This window comes from Leiobunum rupestre, chromosome 7, assembly GCF_980474605.1.
Source record: "Leiobunum rupestre chromosome 7, qqLeiRupe1.1.hap1, whole genome shotgun sequence".
In the NCBI taxonomy this organism is placed as follows: Eukaryota; Metazoa; Arthropoda; class Arachnida; order Opiliones; family Sclerosomatidae; genus Leiobunum; species Leiobunum rupestre.
The window spans coordinates 28,137,457-28,156,834 of NC_143390.1; the positions used below are offsets into that span (position 1 = coordinate 28,137,457).

General features: G+C 35.4%; 1 protein-coding gene across 19 annotated transcripts in view; it reads left to right on the top strand.

Annotated features, from left to right (window-relative positions):
• The first annotated feature begins 2,670 nt into the window (after positions 1-2,670).
• LOC149935823 (uncharacterized) overlaps positions 2,671-19,378 on the top strand; it is a 31,089-nt gene continuing 14,381 nt past the window's right edge. For 13 of the 19 annotated variants that reach the window (XR_016482285.1, XR_016482286.1, XR_016482281.1 and 10 more), the window contains exons 1-4: positions 2,671-2,909; positions 3,147-3,462; positions 3,548-3,741; positions 18,875-18,950. Coding sequence is in view for 8 of the 19 variants with exons in the window: in XM_090180779.1 (XP_090036905.1) it covers positions 3,670-3,741; positions 18,875-18,950 (148 nt within the window). In the remaining 11 variants the exon portion in view is untranslated. Of the gene's footprint in view, positions 2,910-3,146; positions 3,463-3,547; positions 3,742-18,874; positions 18,974-19,378 lie in introns of those variants that run through there. The other 6 variants (XM_090180784.1, XM_090180785.1, XM_090180786.1 and 3 more) reach the window with 3 other exon arrangements.

Genomic DNA, 19,378 nt, shown 5'->3' on the forward strand with positions numbered 1-19,378 from the left:
CGCGATGTCGGCCAAAATCATGAAACAGACGGTGGAAATTTCTAAAGAGAGACGCCACCGTACGACGAATATTGCGAGTTCATTCATTAATATGTCTCGTAATTCTGGACAGGTGAGAAATATTTTATTACATAAACATTTATGCGGATACTTAATGCTCGGTTTAAACGGAACAAACGAACCAGTAACGGCTTGGAGAGATATAAGAGCTATTCAACCCATAAAAAGTCGTTTCGTAAATCAGTCTCAATTTAAAGAAATTATTCGCGAAATAAACCCAGAAAGGATTTATTTAAACGACGGAGAACCCTTAAAACCGCTTACGGGTTATTCCCTCGATGTGTATACCGATTCGTTAATGGAAGTTTTATCTCGTATTAAAATAAATCAAACCGACTCTTATAAAAAAAAACCGATTGGATATGTTAACAAACCAGATCTCTCCTTTCACCAAGTTCGAGAATTAGATTCATCGATTACTTACGAAGATTATAAAACGATATATAAAAATATAAAATAAATTTTTATTGAAATTAAAAGTACGTGATACGTACTACTTTCAGATTAGACATTTTTTTTTGGGATAAATGATATTTTCATCCACCCTATTAAACCGATTTCTGGCAATTTCCGCTCAAAGGTTGCTATAAGGTTTAAATGGTTTCCTCGCCTAATTTAATTTTTGGGATTGGTTTATAATAAAGAGTAAATAAGTATTCATTAAGTCATACGTAACACACAGACTGGGAATGACAATCAATTTTTTGGAATTTCGGTTTCACTATTATTTTAGTAACAGAGTGAGGAGGTCTAGTCGCTTGTCTTTTAGCGAAAATCTTCGGCTTAAATAGTGCTCTATGGAGTCGAAGTCAACTTAAATTTTACAATAAACCAATAGTTAGAGGATTAACAAAGTATAACGGGTTTAATGAAACCATTTAAGATAGAAACATTGATATTAATAAAATTTAAATAATCGAACATGAATAATACGGAACAAATAATACATTAATTAGCGCGCACAGCTCAATGAAAATAATGAGGGGGGGGGGGGTGTTGGAAAATTACTGAAAAAAAATACAAAAAAAAGGTAGCTTTGTCTTTTGACACATCCTGTATAATCCTCTGGCGAGTGTAGGCTTGTAAAAGTAAGAGACGGTGACGTAAGAGTCACATTTAATCAATAAGGCCCCGCTACTTAATAAAAAGAGCTATTAATCCGACGGTTTAAGTGAATTTGGGAAGCCTAAGATGTTAATTGTACAGATTTTGTAGTGCGGACTAATCAACCATCAAAAAAGCTATAAAAGATACTCATAAAATATGCCGTCTATCAATGTTGGCCGTATGGCCTAGAAAACTCTACGTTTATTTAAAAAAAGAAAGCGCGTGCCCGTGTTCGGAACATTGTAGTAAATGGTCCGTCACCTTAAACGATTCGATCACTTTCAAAAGTTATTGCGTTAAACGCGTCCCGTGGTCGGATTTATACGTGATGATGGGAAATGAAGATACCAATTGCGTGGAGTGTTTAAAATCACCCAGAGAATGTTTAGTTTGTTCTCAGTGTTACGATTGTTCTAGAAGCGTAGTGTATTGTAGAAAGCATAAAGTATGTCATCACAAACGAGTAGTATCGTTCGCCCGTAATTCCGTTTTATCAGATTCCAAAATAAAGAACTGTAAGAGGATAAAACTTCTGTAATAAAAAAATGCATAATTGCATGATGATATTTCTTTCAATTGTTTCTTTTTAAATAAATATCCGCGCATGAGGGTGGGAAAGTGTCCCTTACCAAAAATGGGAGTCTTACTTTATAGTCGCCAATGAGTCTCAATGTAGGATCAAGGATTTTTAAGTAATATGTGGGGTCAGTCCCCCCTATTATCGGACGCCCCTTTTATCGGACACATTTCTTTGCTATTTTATTTTAAATTCTCCCGAACTAAAAAAAACGAAACAAAATATTTTTTGGAAAGAAAGGAACCCCATCTACATTATGAAATAGGAAGCCTGAGCCCTGAGGTTCGGCGCAATGCTTCCACTTTGAGGGTATTTTACCCTTTTTCGCGTAAAATTGACCTCGAGAGGGATTTTTTTTTCGAGACTGAGGGTAATGGGGAAAATGAGGGTATTTCGAACATTTCATGGGAAATTTAAGGGTATTTAATTTTTTTTTAAATAATCTACCATGAAATATAATTTCCCTTTTTGACAAAGTGTAACTAAGTTGGCCGTAAGAGGAAAACCTTTTAGGTTCTTTCTCTGTTGTCAGTTTTGCCGATTGGAGCAGACATAAATATAGTTTTCGTCCCTACCATTTTTGTAAAAATTAAAGAAAAAACTGACTACGGATGCAGCCATAAGAGGCGCCTCAATACAACTCCCCTTCCCTTAATCCTCCGCGGTTTAAATAGAAACTTCAACGACTGGGTTGGCAGCTATTCACTCTTTTTCGCGCCTTTATTATTTTACCCCCTCTTATACTTGCCTCCCGGTCGTCGGTTATTGCCTCTGCCCTCAGCGGGGATTCCACCTTGCTAGCATCCACTCTTTGTGGCTCCCGTAATGGGGGATGGGGCTGCAAGGGGAAAACAAAACATGGACGCGGCCAGGAAAATAGCGCGAAAAAAGAGTGTATAGCGCTAGATCAAAGTTGGCCGTGGTGACGAGTGTCGCATTACTTGCCAATGCCAAAGTGAAACTAAACACTTTCTCCGAATCTCCGCAGACAACGCCCTATTTACTTCGTTATTTCAAATTTGTTTGGAGCCTGGAGGCGGAATACTTTCCAAAGGTGAAAAACCATAATCCATAATTATGAATTTTCATTTTACAGTGATTTCTATCGAACGTGAGATAAGATGCAAGTCGAGGAACAGCCTGCCTATTGGAAATTGAGGACCAAGTAAGCCAAAACATATTTAAATATTGGGGCTGGAAACAGGGCCGTTTTAGTCTTTCAGTAGGCCTTAGGTAAAAATTTATCATTTAACGACTTTCCGGAATTTAGCAGACCCTTTTAATATGGAATTGAACTTTCCGTAGGCCTTAGGCAATAATCTCTCATTTAGCGACTTTTCAGACCTTCGTAGGCCCATCCATATGGAATAGTAGGCCCTAATGTCTCCTAAAATTTTCGTAGGCCGAGGACCTAGTCACTTTGCCTAGTCTGCCCTATGTATAAGGCAGAGATTGCTGTGGGCGTCATCTAATCGATAGGAGGAAACATGCCATTGGTTTTGTTTATCGTTGTCTTAACTCTTAATGTAGTGTTTATTATAACCACAGTTTTATCTTCCATTTATGTAATTTTTCAAAACCAAGCAATAAAACGCCATGCATACCAAGATTACGTTCAGTTTGACGATTGAAATCCTGGCCCAAGATCATGCACGTTGACATTTCATATAGAGATTGCTGCGTGTGTGAATCCACCAAAAGGAGGAAACATTCCATTGGTTCGTTTACCGTTGTCTTCAATCTTAATGTAGTGTTTATTTTAACAACAGCTTTATCTTCCATGTGCGTAATTTCAAAACCAAGCAATGAAAGGCTATGAATACAAGATTATGTTCGGTTAGACAATGGAAACAATCGGTGGTGTCTCTTGCGACGGGGTCATGGGGACAGCCTAATACCCGCAAAACCAAAGTGACTTAACTGTGATGAAAGTTGTGATTCCCAATGCCAAAGCAAGCAGAGATTCGAAAGGCAAAACGACGTCCTGGATACCAGAGGTAATGGTTTTTCATTTTTAATATTTATGCTGGTTAATTTTCTTAGAAACATAGACCTGAGTATCAACTAAGTTCTAAGATTTTTACCAGAAATGTAAACTACGCGTGGGACCTATAAATGGGTGCATATTTGAAAAATATCTCAGATGAAATACGAGAACTTAATTAAGGCTATAGCTTTTAATAATAGGAGAAATATAAGTTATTCATGTGGTAATGTTTTTGTAAGAACCATAGTAGATTCCTCGAGAGATGTGTATATAAATAACAGACAAAGAATAGACTAACATGGGAAAAACGAAAATGTCAGCTCGTAGTTGACATCTCATATAGTTTATAGCCATTAGTGTACGATATTGTTACATAAGTGTGACACTTATTACTTTTCACATCCACAAGTTTTACTGAGATCTATTCGCTACATTACGCAGAGGATTAGAAGGAGACCAAAATTTAATCAATAAGAGAACTATAGGATGTTGGGGTGGGGTTGGTAAAGCGATTAAGTTGGAATTTAAAACTTTTAAAATGGGGTGAGTTTTTTGAATGAGTATTATCCCTAGGACGATTCTTTAAATTCCTAGATTTTATTGCAATTTGGATAACGTGGGGCCGATGACGAAAAAGAAAGAATGTGGAAATGCAAAACATTACTAACCTCCTTTTTTATTTTAGGTATTTTCGCCGTATTTCAACGCATTTTAGGGGTTTTGGCGGGAAAATAGGTTCGGTTAAGTTATTTATATTATTAGGTTAGTTGGATTAATATCGGGTTGACGATACTTGATGTGTCAGGCTTGGTGCTGTCCTCTAGGTTGCGTTATAGATGGCCCCCTAGCTTTTTTTAGTATGGATTGGGGAGGCGCCGCGCGCCAATACTTAGAATACATTAGACGTTATATAAGTCAACATCACACAGAAGACATATAATATGACATATTATGGTTAAAAAAAAGCCTAAATTGCGTTGAAATGCGGGCAAAATTCCCAACCCTTAAAAGTTAGTACTGTTTTGCATTTCAGTCTTTTTCTTTTTCGTCATCAGTCCTACGTTATCAGAAAAGTATTAAAATCTAGGAATTTAAAGAATCGTCCTCGTCATCAGTCCTACCTCATCCAACACGTACACAAATCTCGAAATATGAATGTTCCCTTGTATAAATTGCTGGCAAGTAACAATTTTACATTGATCATATCTTTTTAAATAATAAATTGCGGTTAAAACTTTTTGCATTACTGTAATCCTTGACAAATATCAAACCAAAAAACAAAAGTACCTATTGTCAAAAAAATCCCCTCATTTTTAGATAACACTACAAAAAGAACTGGATAAGAGGGTCCAGTCGAAAGTTTAACATTAAATTTACGATTACTTTTTTTAACTTCAAAAACAATTCTCAATTATGTATCTTTAGAGTCCCCAGAAATGAATCTCCCTTATAAGACTTAAGTGAAGTCTTAAATGACTTGTTTTAATATAATATTGTAACTCATAGTGGAATCTTTTTTTTTTTTTAATTCCCAAAATATACGTCTTCAAATATGAGACTAGCTTAAAGGACTCTTATTTTAATATAATATTGTAATTCATAATCAAATCTCAAATAAGCCTCTTTCAAGTTCCCAAAAATTAGTCTCCCCATATGATACCAAAGTGAAGTCTTAAATACCTCTTATTTTAATATAATATTGTAACTCATAATCAACTCTCAAAGTCCCAAATGCTTGTATTTTTCCCCTTTCTCCTAAGATGAGTTTAAATTGGAAAAATACAGGCAAGAATGTAATTATTTATACTCGGGGAGAATGAATATGTCGAGACTATCGACGGACACGTTGAGCCCCTAACCCCGTCACGCTAAGGGGGGGGGGGGGGGGAAGGAGGCGGTCTTATTTTTTTGCGTCCTCGCAGCAGCGTTAATCGCGTCGAAAAACGTAATTTTTAACAACTAATGAGATTGCAGTATTATTTGATTTTATTAAAGCGGAGGAGCATACCGGGGGCCCCAACGGGTGGAATTGGAGAAACGCTAAAAATAATCTCGACATATTCATTCTCCCTGAGTATAAATAAATACATTCTTGATACGGGCATATTTCTCAACGCACCACCCTACAACTCCTTCAAATTTTTGCAATACCCTTTAAAACACCCTGTATATGAACAAAATGAATAGACCCCTTAATAAAACGTAAGATGATAATGTATCTAAGTAGACTCATTTTAGTTTAAAAAAAAAACGTTTTTAAATCTAGGCTAGTTGTGCTTAAAATTAGATAAGGGTAATTGGGTGATTTGAAAATGTAATTATTATTAATGTTAGTGTACTTAGTCGAGTTATTTAAAGCAGAAAATAGTTAATATATAATATCAATTTTTTTGGATTGAAGACATGCTCCATGTTTTCAGAGTTTCAGCTGTAGGGTGAAATTCCATTCTTTTGTTTACAAAAGCAATTTTTGTTTTAAATAAACGATTTTCTTTTCTTGTTTATCTGTTTGTTTTGAGAATAGGCCTGTTTGAGTTAAGCCCTAATTTCATTTCTTTATTAGTAGGGTGGGATGGTTTAAGGTTTGATTTCCTATTGTTTAGTTCTTTTTATCCAAATGGGAAATCAAGAATTGATCTATTTATAAACAGGGTGTTAACTGAAAAATGAACCAGAGCGTATATCTCACAACGTGTTTTAGCTAAGATTTTGAAATAGAGCGCTGAGGGGGGGGGGGGGTTAACCGACTATGAAAATTTTAATGACCTTGAACCATGTCTTCGAGGTAATTCGAAACTTACCTTGAAAAACATAGGACTTACGAAATTGGTTCCAATTAGAAAAGTGTTTCGCGTCACATTTTATGGCTAACTAGCTTTAACCGAATCTGATTTTCTAAATAGGAAGTCGAGATCAAAGATAAGTAAACCCTAAAATGAATTGCGATAGAGACCAGGTTAAAATCTTAGCTACAAAACGTTTTGAGATATTCGCACTGGTTCATTTTCCAGTTAACACCCTGTATAGAGATAATGTTTATATACTGTAAGTCACGTCGCATCATTAAAAAGGAGGCGTTCTTATTTAACGCGTCACTCACGCGGATATACGTATATTACCGCAACTGCATCAAGAGGATGTAATTTTTAGGGAGCCAATAACGCGCCGCCTGGAATTGATTGAATTTTAAAGACCGAGACCAGAGCGAATTTCCACCCCTCTTATCCTGTACTTAATTTTTTGACGAGTGACAACTGATTGACATCTCTGACAACTTGAATGACCGCCTGGACAATCCCATGTATTGTAGCTTACCTCTTTTTTGATGCTCATTTTATATCTTATCCTAGAGCTGCAAGGGAGCCAAGGTGAAAATCGACGGAATATAAACATCCTCTCTATAATATAAATAGATCAATTCTTGGTGAAAATCTTATAATTCTGAGTTCTTTTTTCTTTATTCACGTTAGAAGGGGTGAGGATGGGTATTTTATTTAGTGTTAGTTTTTTTTTAATTTTAAGATTTATTGACAATGATTTAATTTTATTTTTATATATTCACTTATCGGAGTAATACGCGATGCTTACAACGTATGACCAAATATTACAAATAAGTGTGACACTTATCGGAGTAATACGCGATGCTTACAACGTATGACCAAAAGTTACAAATAAGTGTGACACTTATCGGAGTAATACGCGGTGCTTACAACGTATGACCAAAAGTTACAAATAAGTGTGATACTTGTCGGAGTAATACGCGATGCTTACAACGTACGACCAAAAGTTAAGAAGAAAAAATTAAAAACCAGTTTTGTCCTTAAGAAAAGTCAATAAAATATTTTTTGTTTTTTATCTCAAATTTGACCTTGAATATGACCTTTGACCTCGATGCTTGACCCCTGATCACACCCAATAAGCCTCGGTCTATCACCCAAACAAGTTTGGACACGATCGGGCAAGCTCGGACCGAGATATCAGCGCTCGTGTATGACCCCCTCCCCCCAATTACTACTGATCATTTACTTCTGGTTACACATTTTTTTTATTCTTAAACAATGCTAAACTTGTTTATTAAAAATAATAAAATTTAATAGTAAATAAATTAGATATTATATTGTTTAATAATTGTTATATTCTATACAAACAATTTTTTTTAAATAATAAACAATACAAGAAATATTATACGTTAAATAAAACTAACAAATTAACTTAACAAACAATAAAGAATTAACAAAAAGGATATAAATAATTTAAAGGCTAAAAAATAAAAAACACAAAATTAAAAATATTATAAGTGTATAATTAAAAATAATTATAATTACATCAATCCGTAGAAGATATTTTTCTGCTTCGGTACAAAACGATGTATCTGGTTTGAAATTCGGGCTAGAATTTTTAAATATTAATTAATCTATTTAAATAAATGTATTGAAAAATATTTACCACAACAATTCTTTGATTTTCTCTTGCTGCTCCATCATTGAGCGAACAAATACACTATTTTTGATCTTAATTGCCTCTGATGAATACATCTCGAGAATGTCCGCATTGATTAAAACAGATCGTACTTTATGTTGGACAGAGCCAACATGTTGGATTTGGTCTAGTAAATGTAGTTCAGACTGAAACTGTTTTAAATTATGTTGATTCCACCACGAAATTTGGTTAGCATTGCAAAAGATGTGCATATATTTGCTTGATAAATGTAGAATTTCGTAGCTAAACCAGCCGTATAACATCGATTTAGTATGGAATAATAGTTCATCATACACAATTCCTGGATGGCCACATTTAAAACTTTTATCATGAACAGAAAATGAACAAAATGTTTGTGTTTGCTCAATTCGTGAATCATAGGGCGCAATAAATAAGGTGGGGTTTAATTTAAACGAATATTTAAAAAATGGGCATTTAAAAATAATTGAACCATATGGCTCGATTAAAATTTTTGACTCTAGAAATACACTATGTAAACAATATTCTTCTAATTTTGTACAAATATTTTGTTTTTTAAAAAGATTAAAAGTTCTTACTACTCGAAGAGAGAGAAATTTTAACGATCGCGGCAAAGGAACTACAGGTTCTAGATAGAAATCACCACTCGCCATGATTTTAGATTTATCCTGGTAAAAATTCTCTACATTGAGATTTTATAGCCTAAGCTCGACCTAGATTTTAAGAATGAATATGTCGAGACTATCGACGGACATGTTGAGGCCCTAACGCCGTCACGCTAGGGGGGGGGGGGGAGGAAAAAAGGAGGCGGTCTTATTTTTTGCGTCCTCGCAGCACTATTTTCTCAAAATTGTTCCTATAAATTCCTATTTTCTCGAAATGTTCTAGTTTTTTCTATAGCTATATCCAGAAATTCCTATAATTTCAATATACACCTATAATTTCCTATTTTTTTTCAAAATTGTTCGTATAAATTCCTATTTTTAGCTAAAATGTTCCTATAAATTCCCATTTTTAGCTACAATGGTCCTATAAATTTCTATTTTTTGGCTAATAATGTTCCTATAAATTCCTATATTTTCTATGAAATTTCCTATAATTCCTATAATATTTACAAAAAAATCGCTGGGAGCCCTGGGAAATGCAAAACATAACTAACTTACTTTTTTATCCAGTCGAAATTTTAACATTAAATTTACGATTACTTTTATTTTAACTTCAAAAGCAACTCTCAATTATGTATCTTTCGAGTCCCCAGAAATAAATCTCCCCATCTAAGACTTACAAGGGTATTTTATTTAGGGTTAGTTTTTGTAAATTTTAAGATTTAGTGTCAACGATTTCATTTTATTTTTCTATATTATTATAAGTATTTCTGGTTCCCTTAGTAGTGATCGTTGTTCCACATCAGGGACGTGACAATTAAGGCTTTTAATTCCTTGTGTAAATGATAGACTGAGTAATTAAGCTCGTAAGTTATTTATTTTTAATAATTTATTAGTCTATTTATTATGGTATAATTTAGAGGTGGTTTTAACCAACACCATAAGGGTGTTTTGAGCAGTGGTCTAAAAAAAGCGGTGATTCGGTGAAAACAATTTGGGAAGTGACTGGGTCGAATTAAGGTTGAAAATAAGCTAGTTGTCATTCCGTTTAATTTTTTAATTCGCCCTCTCAAAATGTTTTTGGAGAGATTGATCTGCTACAAATTTCGGCGACATATTTTATAAATCTTTCGTCTACGGGTATTATATAGAAGCATCTCGCGTTATAGGCTATCTCGTCTAAAGGTCCCGGCATATTTACCACGTGAGTGTATCCGCGCTTAAATATAGATTCAATTTCGCGTCTTATAGAGTCTACCTTGCCTCCATTAGCGTATCGTTTTATTTTACACCCCAAATTGGGTAATATTTCTTTTCGCGGCTCCGGCAGTGGAAAATTATCGGAAATATAAATGATTCCAGACATTGGGCGATGTTTAACGTTCAATCTAATAGCGCCCGATTCATATACACGTTGTCTGATTTTAAGCCTCCTCAACCGTGCACTAATGATCAAAACATAATTGAATCCGACAATTGTTTATGTCAATTAATAAATGGTTTCTATTTTACCAAAGAAGCTAGGTCTGATGAAAAACTAAGATACACCGAAACGGATGTATCATCAGTTGTTCGGACCATTTTATTTACCCATTTATTTAAAACGTCGCCCAAAGAATCGGTTTTAGAGATAGTTAATACCGGTTTAGTCACTGTTGATCTATCAGAAGAGTTAATTCGTAACGTATCTTTAAATGAGGCTATAGAGCTCGTTGATTCCTTGCTGGGAAGTGGATTTTGTAATATCGCCAAACGACCCGTAGCTCGCGTTTATAGCGAATACATGAATGAGTGGCGTTATTTCCCTTTCGGCCATCCTATTACGGTACCAAGCGCTTCAGATTATATTAAATTATGCAGATTTGTCAACGCCCCTCTTTCTAATTACAGTGGTTCTACCCAATTTATACTTAAAAATAGTACCGACCGTAAAATTCCGCTACAAGGACCCGTAAAACATTTAATTATAAAATGAGTTTATCGTTAGATTCGTGGGAGAGCGTCATCGAAATGACAAAACGCTTTTATAATCCGTATACGAGTCTGTACTTTTCGGATTACCACGTCTTGATCGTTTGCGATATGATCAGTCTCATCACGGGTCTTCAAACTTATACTCTAGTTAAAACGAATGTCACGCTGCCGGAACCGATATGTACTTTTAAGGACGCCATTTTCATATCAATACCTCTATTGGCTTTATATATTAATCAACCCATCGAAGTACCAGATAATAAAGTTAAATTTGTAAAAGATTTCGATATATTTAAAAGTGTATTATCAGTAATTGAGGAACCTGAAAAAATTAGCGCGCAATGTGATAAAAACCCTGAATCGGTTATTGGAAAATTGACCGTTCAACAAAGTATTCGGTTTCAACATTTACTACGAATAGTTTTAATGGTACAACATTGGTATAGACACCACACTCTTGGGAATTCGTATACCGATCATACACAATTTAAAGATATCGAAAGGGCTAAAGCGCCTCAAATATAAATATTTTTTTTATGATTAACTTACTGATCGTAGCTCTCGTAGGGGCTGGGGGGGGGGGGGTTGATTCGGTAATTTCCCATTTTATTTTAAACTGAAGAATTCCGAGTATTCCGGCTACATTTAAATAAACAACTCCATGAACCGAAGTTATCAGACTGCTATACTCCCCATGTTGGAGGCGTTTTCCTCATGAAAACACATTTTGACCTCGAATTTGAAATTTTGCACGCTCCTAGGCCGAAACAAAAAACGTTTTGGTTTTTATGAAACTATATTTTATACATAGAAATAGCTATACTCGCAACTCCCAAGTGCAATTTATCGGGTCAAAACACGCGGATGGAAATTTGCTTTTATTTGACTCGATTTTCTCATCATTTTCATAAGGAAAACGCCCTCCGATTCTGAGCGCTATTTCGATATCAGATCAGGAAAAAAGAAACAAATCCGCACTACCCAAAATATCTTTTTTTTTTGCCCGAGCGATAAACAAAAATAAGGGTAAAAGTTAAGGACTTTTAAAAATAAGCTAAGAAGTTAGGAGAAGGTCGTGGATTTTAAATGCGTTCACTATACTTTATATGCGAGTTATATGCCACGAGAGAGCGCATACAGGGTGTTGTCGGGGGTGAGTGGAGAAGGTATGCCTGTTTTCCCATTTTCCAACGGTGAGTTAAAAGAGCGCCAGAGAGCTTCCAAGTGTGGCCTACTAGCCCCTGGAAGTAGGCTGCGACAAACGCAATACCAAGCAGTGGGGACTTTAAATACTGTTTAAGTTTGCTTTTGTACGCTGGTTAGCTCGATTTGTTTACAAAGTCCTTTTTTACATATCACATGAACCCAAACCTTAATGTTCGCGTTTCCCTGGCTGCTTGGTTTTGCGCTGATTGCAGCCTACTTCCAGGGGCTAGTAGGCCACACTTGGAAGCTCTCTGGCGCTCTTTTAACTCATCGTTGGAAAATGGGGGAAAAACAGGTATACTTCTCAACTCACCCCTACTCATCGGTCCAGGCATTTTTCTGAAAAACGATTTTTTGTAGGGTATGTTTAAATTTAAATTTCAGATCAATCCGATGAGATTTCACGGTTTTCAAAAATTGTTTCAATTGAAAAGTTGTTCAGCATAAGCAAAAACATACAAATAATGTCGATTCGTTCAGTAATAGGCATATTTTACAATTAGATTTAAGACCATGAAAAAAAAACAAGCCTGCACTACCCAAAATATCTTTTTTTTTGTCGGAGCGATAAACAAAAACCAGGAAAAAGTTAAGGAATTTTAAAAAATAAGCACAAATAACTTTTCGGGTGATTTAAATAATATTGGGCGCCTTTTTCTTTTAAATGAGAATGCTGAGAAGGAACTACCATCCTACGTGGAAAGTTCTTTTATTAGCACCAAATACGGAAATAACTAATATAATCGTAAATTCAAGTCAATTACTTCTTGGGTTCTTTTATTTATATGGTCTTTGTCGAACCAGTCTTATCTTGAAAGAATGTAGTGTTATGATAATAGGGAGTGTCATGCTTATATTCTATTTATGGTGCTTATAGCGCTACATACATAGTGCTTTTAGTGTTTATCACTTCTGGACATACACGGCTTCAATAATCTCCATCACCCACTAGGCTCACACTTATTTATTACTTCTGGCCATACACCCACATTTAAGAAGTGTATGTTAAAATCCCATAGAAAGTGTAAAATGTCTTAACTTGTAGATACGCTTAATGTAAACGATATACCTAATATTTGTAATGAAGATGAAAAATGCATGGTTAAACTTTTTTATTTACTTTCTAAATTAAAAAATAAATAAATAAATAAATAAATAAATATCTTGTTATTCATACTATATCAGTCTATAATTGCCCACCAATTCAAAAAATGCAAATGAGCTCCATCGTTTCGAACACCTCTTCAGGTGAGTCCCAGTTAGTTAGTGAATCTTTTTTGAATGAAATAAAGGTACAGTGGCATACTTATGAGTAATTATGTTACATATGGTAATATGTCTGAGCAATTAAACCAAAGCGCTGGCCTTTCCGCTTCTTCGATAATTAAGCGCCACACTTATTTATTACTTTTGGCCATACACGGCTTCGATGAGAAAGCGCCTCTTCTCTCTCGTTCCGTGCCGGAAATAAGATGTTTTCTAGTACTCTGATTGGTCTCTCTCTTTACTCTCTCGTTGCGCGCGGTCTTATTTAAGTTAACCGATACTGCTTCGCGTGATTTGAACCCTAAAGAGCAGGAAATGAGCCTTTGTCGCCACTACTAGGTAACTGTTTCTCGTTTTCTTTTCTTCTTCGCCTGTTCATTTGGTATTTGTTATTGCGTTTATCGCTTCACCGTTTAAAAAAAAACTAGTGGAAAAATAACTGGAAACAATTGGGTTCAAGGCGCCTTACCGAACTTCTCATTACCGGCTGCTTGGTGGTTTTGGGTTCCGGTAGTTACAGAATACATCAGCACTAAGATTAAACCTTTGGCACGTGCATAGGGAATATTTTGGATAAACGCCATTTGTATTTGATATCATAGTTTCAGCTTTTCCATATTTAAATGCACTCCATTTAAAAAGGATAATACCCATTGTATAATACCAGGGGGTAAGCGCGTCAGCAAAAACGCAACGGGTGCCTTACGCGGCCGTCACTTCTCCTCCGGCTGAGGGGGAGTTACACGCGTGGCTAGACGAAACTTGAAATCGCACAGTTGCGACAGAAAGAAAAATAAACAAACAACAAGCTATCTTGTGACTAGATTTAAGGCTTGTATATAGTTCTCTTCGCTATATTTTGACGACTATTTTGAAATGACCGTCAGTGGCAGAGATGTGTATTATTTCAAAGAAAAAAAAGGGTGACTCACTTTCTCTTTGTTAAGTCAGTTTTTTAGGTTTGTAGAGCCTATTTCAAAAATCCTTTACCATTTTCAATTTTTCATATATCTTCATTTTCCAGTCTGTTTTCGTACGATAAAGCAGCAATTTAGAACTCGCGATCATAGTTGAATCATATATAAAGATTGCAAAATAGTGTAAGATTAAATTAATTTTGAGACCTCGGTTGATACAACCTAGTTTAAAATGAGTTTGAGAAAAACCCCATTTGGTTTCCAAAAGCGGAGAAAAAGCAAAATGGAAGATACTCTAATTAAGAGCCAATCTGGATCTATTAAACAATATTTTGAGTCCACCCTAATGACTAGCGATGCCGTTTAATCTCGTGATAGTTTCGAATTGGTAGGTAATAAGCCCCGAAATAGTTTTTTTCCTGCTTCGTGGGTGCGTGCTTACAGCAGCCTACTTCCAGGGGGTAGTAGGTTAAACTTTGAAGCGCTCTTTAAACTCGTCGCAGAGAAACGCGACAAAAACCTGCTTATTTCTCAGCTCATCCCCTACAACCACCAGAAATTTCTGTACTGACCCTGTTGACAAAGTAACGTTGTTAGTTATAGTAGTAGTGTAGTTTCAGATGGTTACCAGCGAAAACGCATGTTTGAAATTCGAAAATAACTAGCTAATGTTTATAATAGTTATTTTTATCTCCTTATATAATAATGCATAAATATTTTCATACATAGTTAGCATTATTTACATTTTTGAAAGCATTTCAATTTTGAATGGGCCTTGGCTGTATCACTCGGCGATTTGCAAAGAATAAGAGGAATAAGCCGAGAGTTATTAGTCTTTAGTCGCGTAATAATTTACAATGGCGAAACAGACCATTATTTAAAAAACGCATTAGGTAAATAGGTAGTGTCATACTTATGTTGATTATGTTACTTATGGTCAAAGTAAATATATTAAAAATTGGTGGGCAAGAGGGGCACCAAATTGTAGTGCCTACGTGGGAAAAATTGCTGACCGAGAACTTCTCTAGTTCCGCGAGACCGTAACGGTACCCGCACTTCGCGGTCGAGAATCTCGCGGCTTCACTGATTCTCACCACAGCAACTTCGCATTTTTTAAAGGCCGACCCGGGACAACTTAGAGAGTGTCTTCGACCTTGTGGAATAAAGGGGGTCCCAAACCAGATCTGGCCAAAAGCCGCGAACATCCTGGTTTGGTCCCCAAAAAATCAAGGTATGCAATTATGTCAAGCCTGGCGCCACCGAGACGCCAGGCATGTATCACACATAACTTGAAGCTATTTCTAAAAATATAACACAAAAAGGAGAAATACTCCGAATAAGATAATTGGCAACCCTCAATTCGGACTTGTTGTAAAAGAAACTACAGGGAAAGAAAGAAACGGTTTTAGGGGGTTCGCGGTGAATTGAAACTTTATGTGGGTGCAATCTGATTTTACACTGATTCATAATATGCAAAAATATTTTTAAGATATTCGATGGGGAATTTTTGCCGTTTTTTTTTGGGCGTTTTGGAACATAATGCCTACGTTTAACTCTTTTAACCCGCGCCAAGGGTTAGAGAGCGTACGCGAATTTTCTTCGTAGTTCCTATGGGATTTGAGATACGGAGCTCAAACTTAGAATGCAAATAAAGAAGTTTACGTCTGACGCTATATGTTTAACCCTTTTGGCACGCGCCAAGGCCTAGAGAAAAATTATTCTAACCCCATCGATGGGCAACTAATATGATGGCCTTGGCCGGATTGTTCGATAAGATGTAAGCTCATGGAAAAAAAACATGCCTGCACTACCCAAATTATACGTCAGTTGGATCAAATATTAAATGGTTATGCTTAAATACGTCATACAGTTGATTTTTTACACATAGTCCACGTTTTCGTACCGCGCTTGTATTTGGTAATATCGAAAGTATTTGATTATTTGCGCATGTACAATTTTCGACTTGAGGAAATGATTTTATATAATCTATATCGATAGATCCCTCGACACAAATATTATTTTGCCCATCTGGATTATCCGGTTGGATCCCCAAATCTATACTAAGACATATCATCTTAGTTTTCCCAAATTGCGGGTTACCCAATAAATACGCCAAAACGCCTTTTTTAGGGTCGCAGTTATTTTCAACTGTTTCTCTGTTGAAAGCCAATAGATTTACACACGCGCCATTGTGAGTTATAAAAGGACTCGTATTTTTACAAATCATGTCGCATTGCGTGTCTTCTACGCTGTATACCATCGCCAGATTGCAATCTTGTTTAATTATTTCGCTTTGTGAGCCTGGAAATTTAATATCTGGTATGGGCGTCTTTATATTTCGGACCTTTTTCAAAACGATCAAAATTAATATTATAAGCCCAACTATAAGTAATAAAGCTAGGTGTATTATTTCCATGATTGTATAGTTTCCGCTTAGTTATTAAATGTATCGTTCTAACGCGCCGACTTGTCAAACGCCGATTTGCTTGGTTTTGCGCTGGTTGCAGCCTACTTCCAGGGGTTAGTAGCTCTCTGGCGCTACGAAAATGCGGCGCTCCCAGAGTTCCTATAAATTCCTATATTTTCAATATGCTCATATAATTTCCTATTTTCTCAAAATTGTTCCTATTTTAACCTCCTTGGTTCCGCTACTATCGCGGGAGCGAGGTGACGTCATTCTCTCTGGTGACATAAAATTCTTGGCAGAACCACTCTTTGAGCTCTGATTGGCTGAGATCTGGCTATCGTCTGCCACGGCGTTTGGTCCATTTGCGAGTTACACGGCAGCATTCTAGTTACCTATGAGATTTCTATGCCCTCAACGGTTGGGCTCCCAGAGTTCCTATAAATTCCTATAATTTCAATATACTCCTATAAATTCCTATTTTTTCAAGTACCAATTAAATTCTTAACCGGTGTAGCCATGTTTCTATTGTACAGGGGGTTTTTCCGATTTGATCGGCCCAGGTAATTTTCTGAAAAACTATTTAATCCAGAAATTTTTAAATTTAAATTTCAGAACAATCTGATGAGATTTCACGGTTTTGAAAAAAAAATATTTTATTTAACCGTTGCAAAGGCCCGTGCGCGCTCCCCAACAAGGGGGGTATTTTTTAAAGACGCGACGTCTTGTTTATTTTCTACTTTATCACGAGAGATGGCGCAGAAAGTTGGACGTGGTTAGGGATTTCCATAAAGTTTATTTTGGATTTTGTATGGAAACTGGGGACATTAATAAAATTATTGTGTATGAGGGTAAATAAATAATACATTTTTTAACTTTTGAAGGGTTTTTAATGTACACTGTTAAATAATAGGAAAATACATTGTTGATTCAATATTAGTAGCGGTTAAACTTTATGTACCTTTCTTGATAATGGTACGTAGTTCAAAGGTTTCTTAATGTGCAATGTATCACTCACATCTCTTGCGTAATTATATAGTAAAGGCCTTAAAAACTTTTCTAACAGTAATTTGGGTAGGTTTACATCCCCGCAATTACAAATAAGTGGTTTCACCTTGACTCTTGCGTTTCCTGCTTCTTTGCCTTTCACTTTCATTACAGTTAAGTATAGAATAGACAACCATTTTTATGTTTCACCTACAACACAAATAATTAATTAGTTAGTTATCACGACAATGAAATCTACTAGTCAATATGGAATAGATTTATCTGTGATCACTGTTAGGCTGAACTTTATATACATTTATAACCAATAAGTAAAACTATTGTTGTTGAAAAAATTTATATTTATGAAATATAAGAAGTTATTACCTTTCTTTTTTTCATATTTCTTGGTAAATAAAATTTCTTTATTGATGTTGAAACGTTAATTACATCCTAGCTCAGCGAGCAGTCCACTCCCCGGTACATCGCCACATTTGTTACATTCAATCTATGGGGATCCGTTTCCTAGGCAACGGTCCAGCTACGAGCAAACCTAGCGGATTTATTTGGCGAAGTAAAATACCAGAAAAGAAATAAAAATATCACCCGCGCACGGGCCTTTATTATAACGTAGGCAACGATTTAACCGGTAGGCGGAAGGCAAAAAAGTTTCAATTGAACAGTTGTTCAGCATACGCAAAAACAAACAAATAATGTCGATTCGTTCAGTAATAGCAGGAGTAAAATCCTGGTAATAGGCATATTTTTCAATGCAAGACCATGAAAAAAAAAAACAAGCATGCACTACCCAAATATCTTTTTTTGTCGGAGTGATAAACAAAAACCAGGAAAAAGTTGAGAACTTTAAGAAAAAAGGCTAAGAAGTCAGGAGAAGGTCGTGGAATTTAAAAAATAGGCCCAAAAGGTCTAGGAAAAGTTAGGACCTTTAAAAAAAATTACAAAAATTCAATTTTACGTCGACACCTTTTTTAAAGTAAATTTACTCTTTCTGTTTACCTAAGCAGTTTATAAAAGTACATTTTTGGTTTATGAATATACAGGTTTCAATAATTCACCTCGTGTTGCAACATGAACACCTTTTAAAATATTAAAGTAAGCCAACAAACTCTAGAACAATTTATGGTAAATGTGAAGTTAATAATAATTGAAAGCCCACTAAGACAATTTTTAAAAAGAAATAAAGTTAAATTACTTAAGTAAGAAAGTGATAGTTATATTTTAAACAACGTTATGTGGATCGTATTTTGAAAATAGCTTTCCCACTTTATTTAAATCTTTTTTTTTCAAACTTGATTTTCTTTCTGTTAGGAGTTGTTGGACATTCTACGTGACAAAGAATGTTGCAATCTGGAATCCAACATAAGTCTTTTCTTCTTGGCCAGCGGTATGACGTTGTCAATTCACCAGGTTTTAAGAATTTGATATATTAATATAAATTATTTTTATAAACTGGTAAGGTAAACAGAATATATTTTTTTTCGAAGGTGGTGTTCAAGTCGTAAATCACGGCCAACCGTGACCCGCGAATATTCAAATATCGATAAAATTGATTTTTTTTTAAAAACACGTTTTTATTTTTTTCTCGCGTTTAAAAAATAATACCTTCCAATTATATTTTTAAAAGACTTCTTACCCCATTATAAGAAAAATATAAAAAAATCAGATTATTTGAAGGTGGAGTACGCGTCGCAAATCGCGACCAACCATGACCCCCCCCCGAATATTCAAATATTAAAAACAAAAATATTTTAAATTTAGGTTTCAGATTCAGGTTCAGCACTTCTTTTATGCCTAAAAATGTGCAGTTTCATT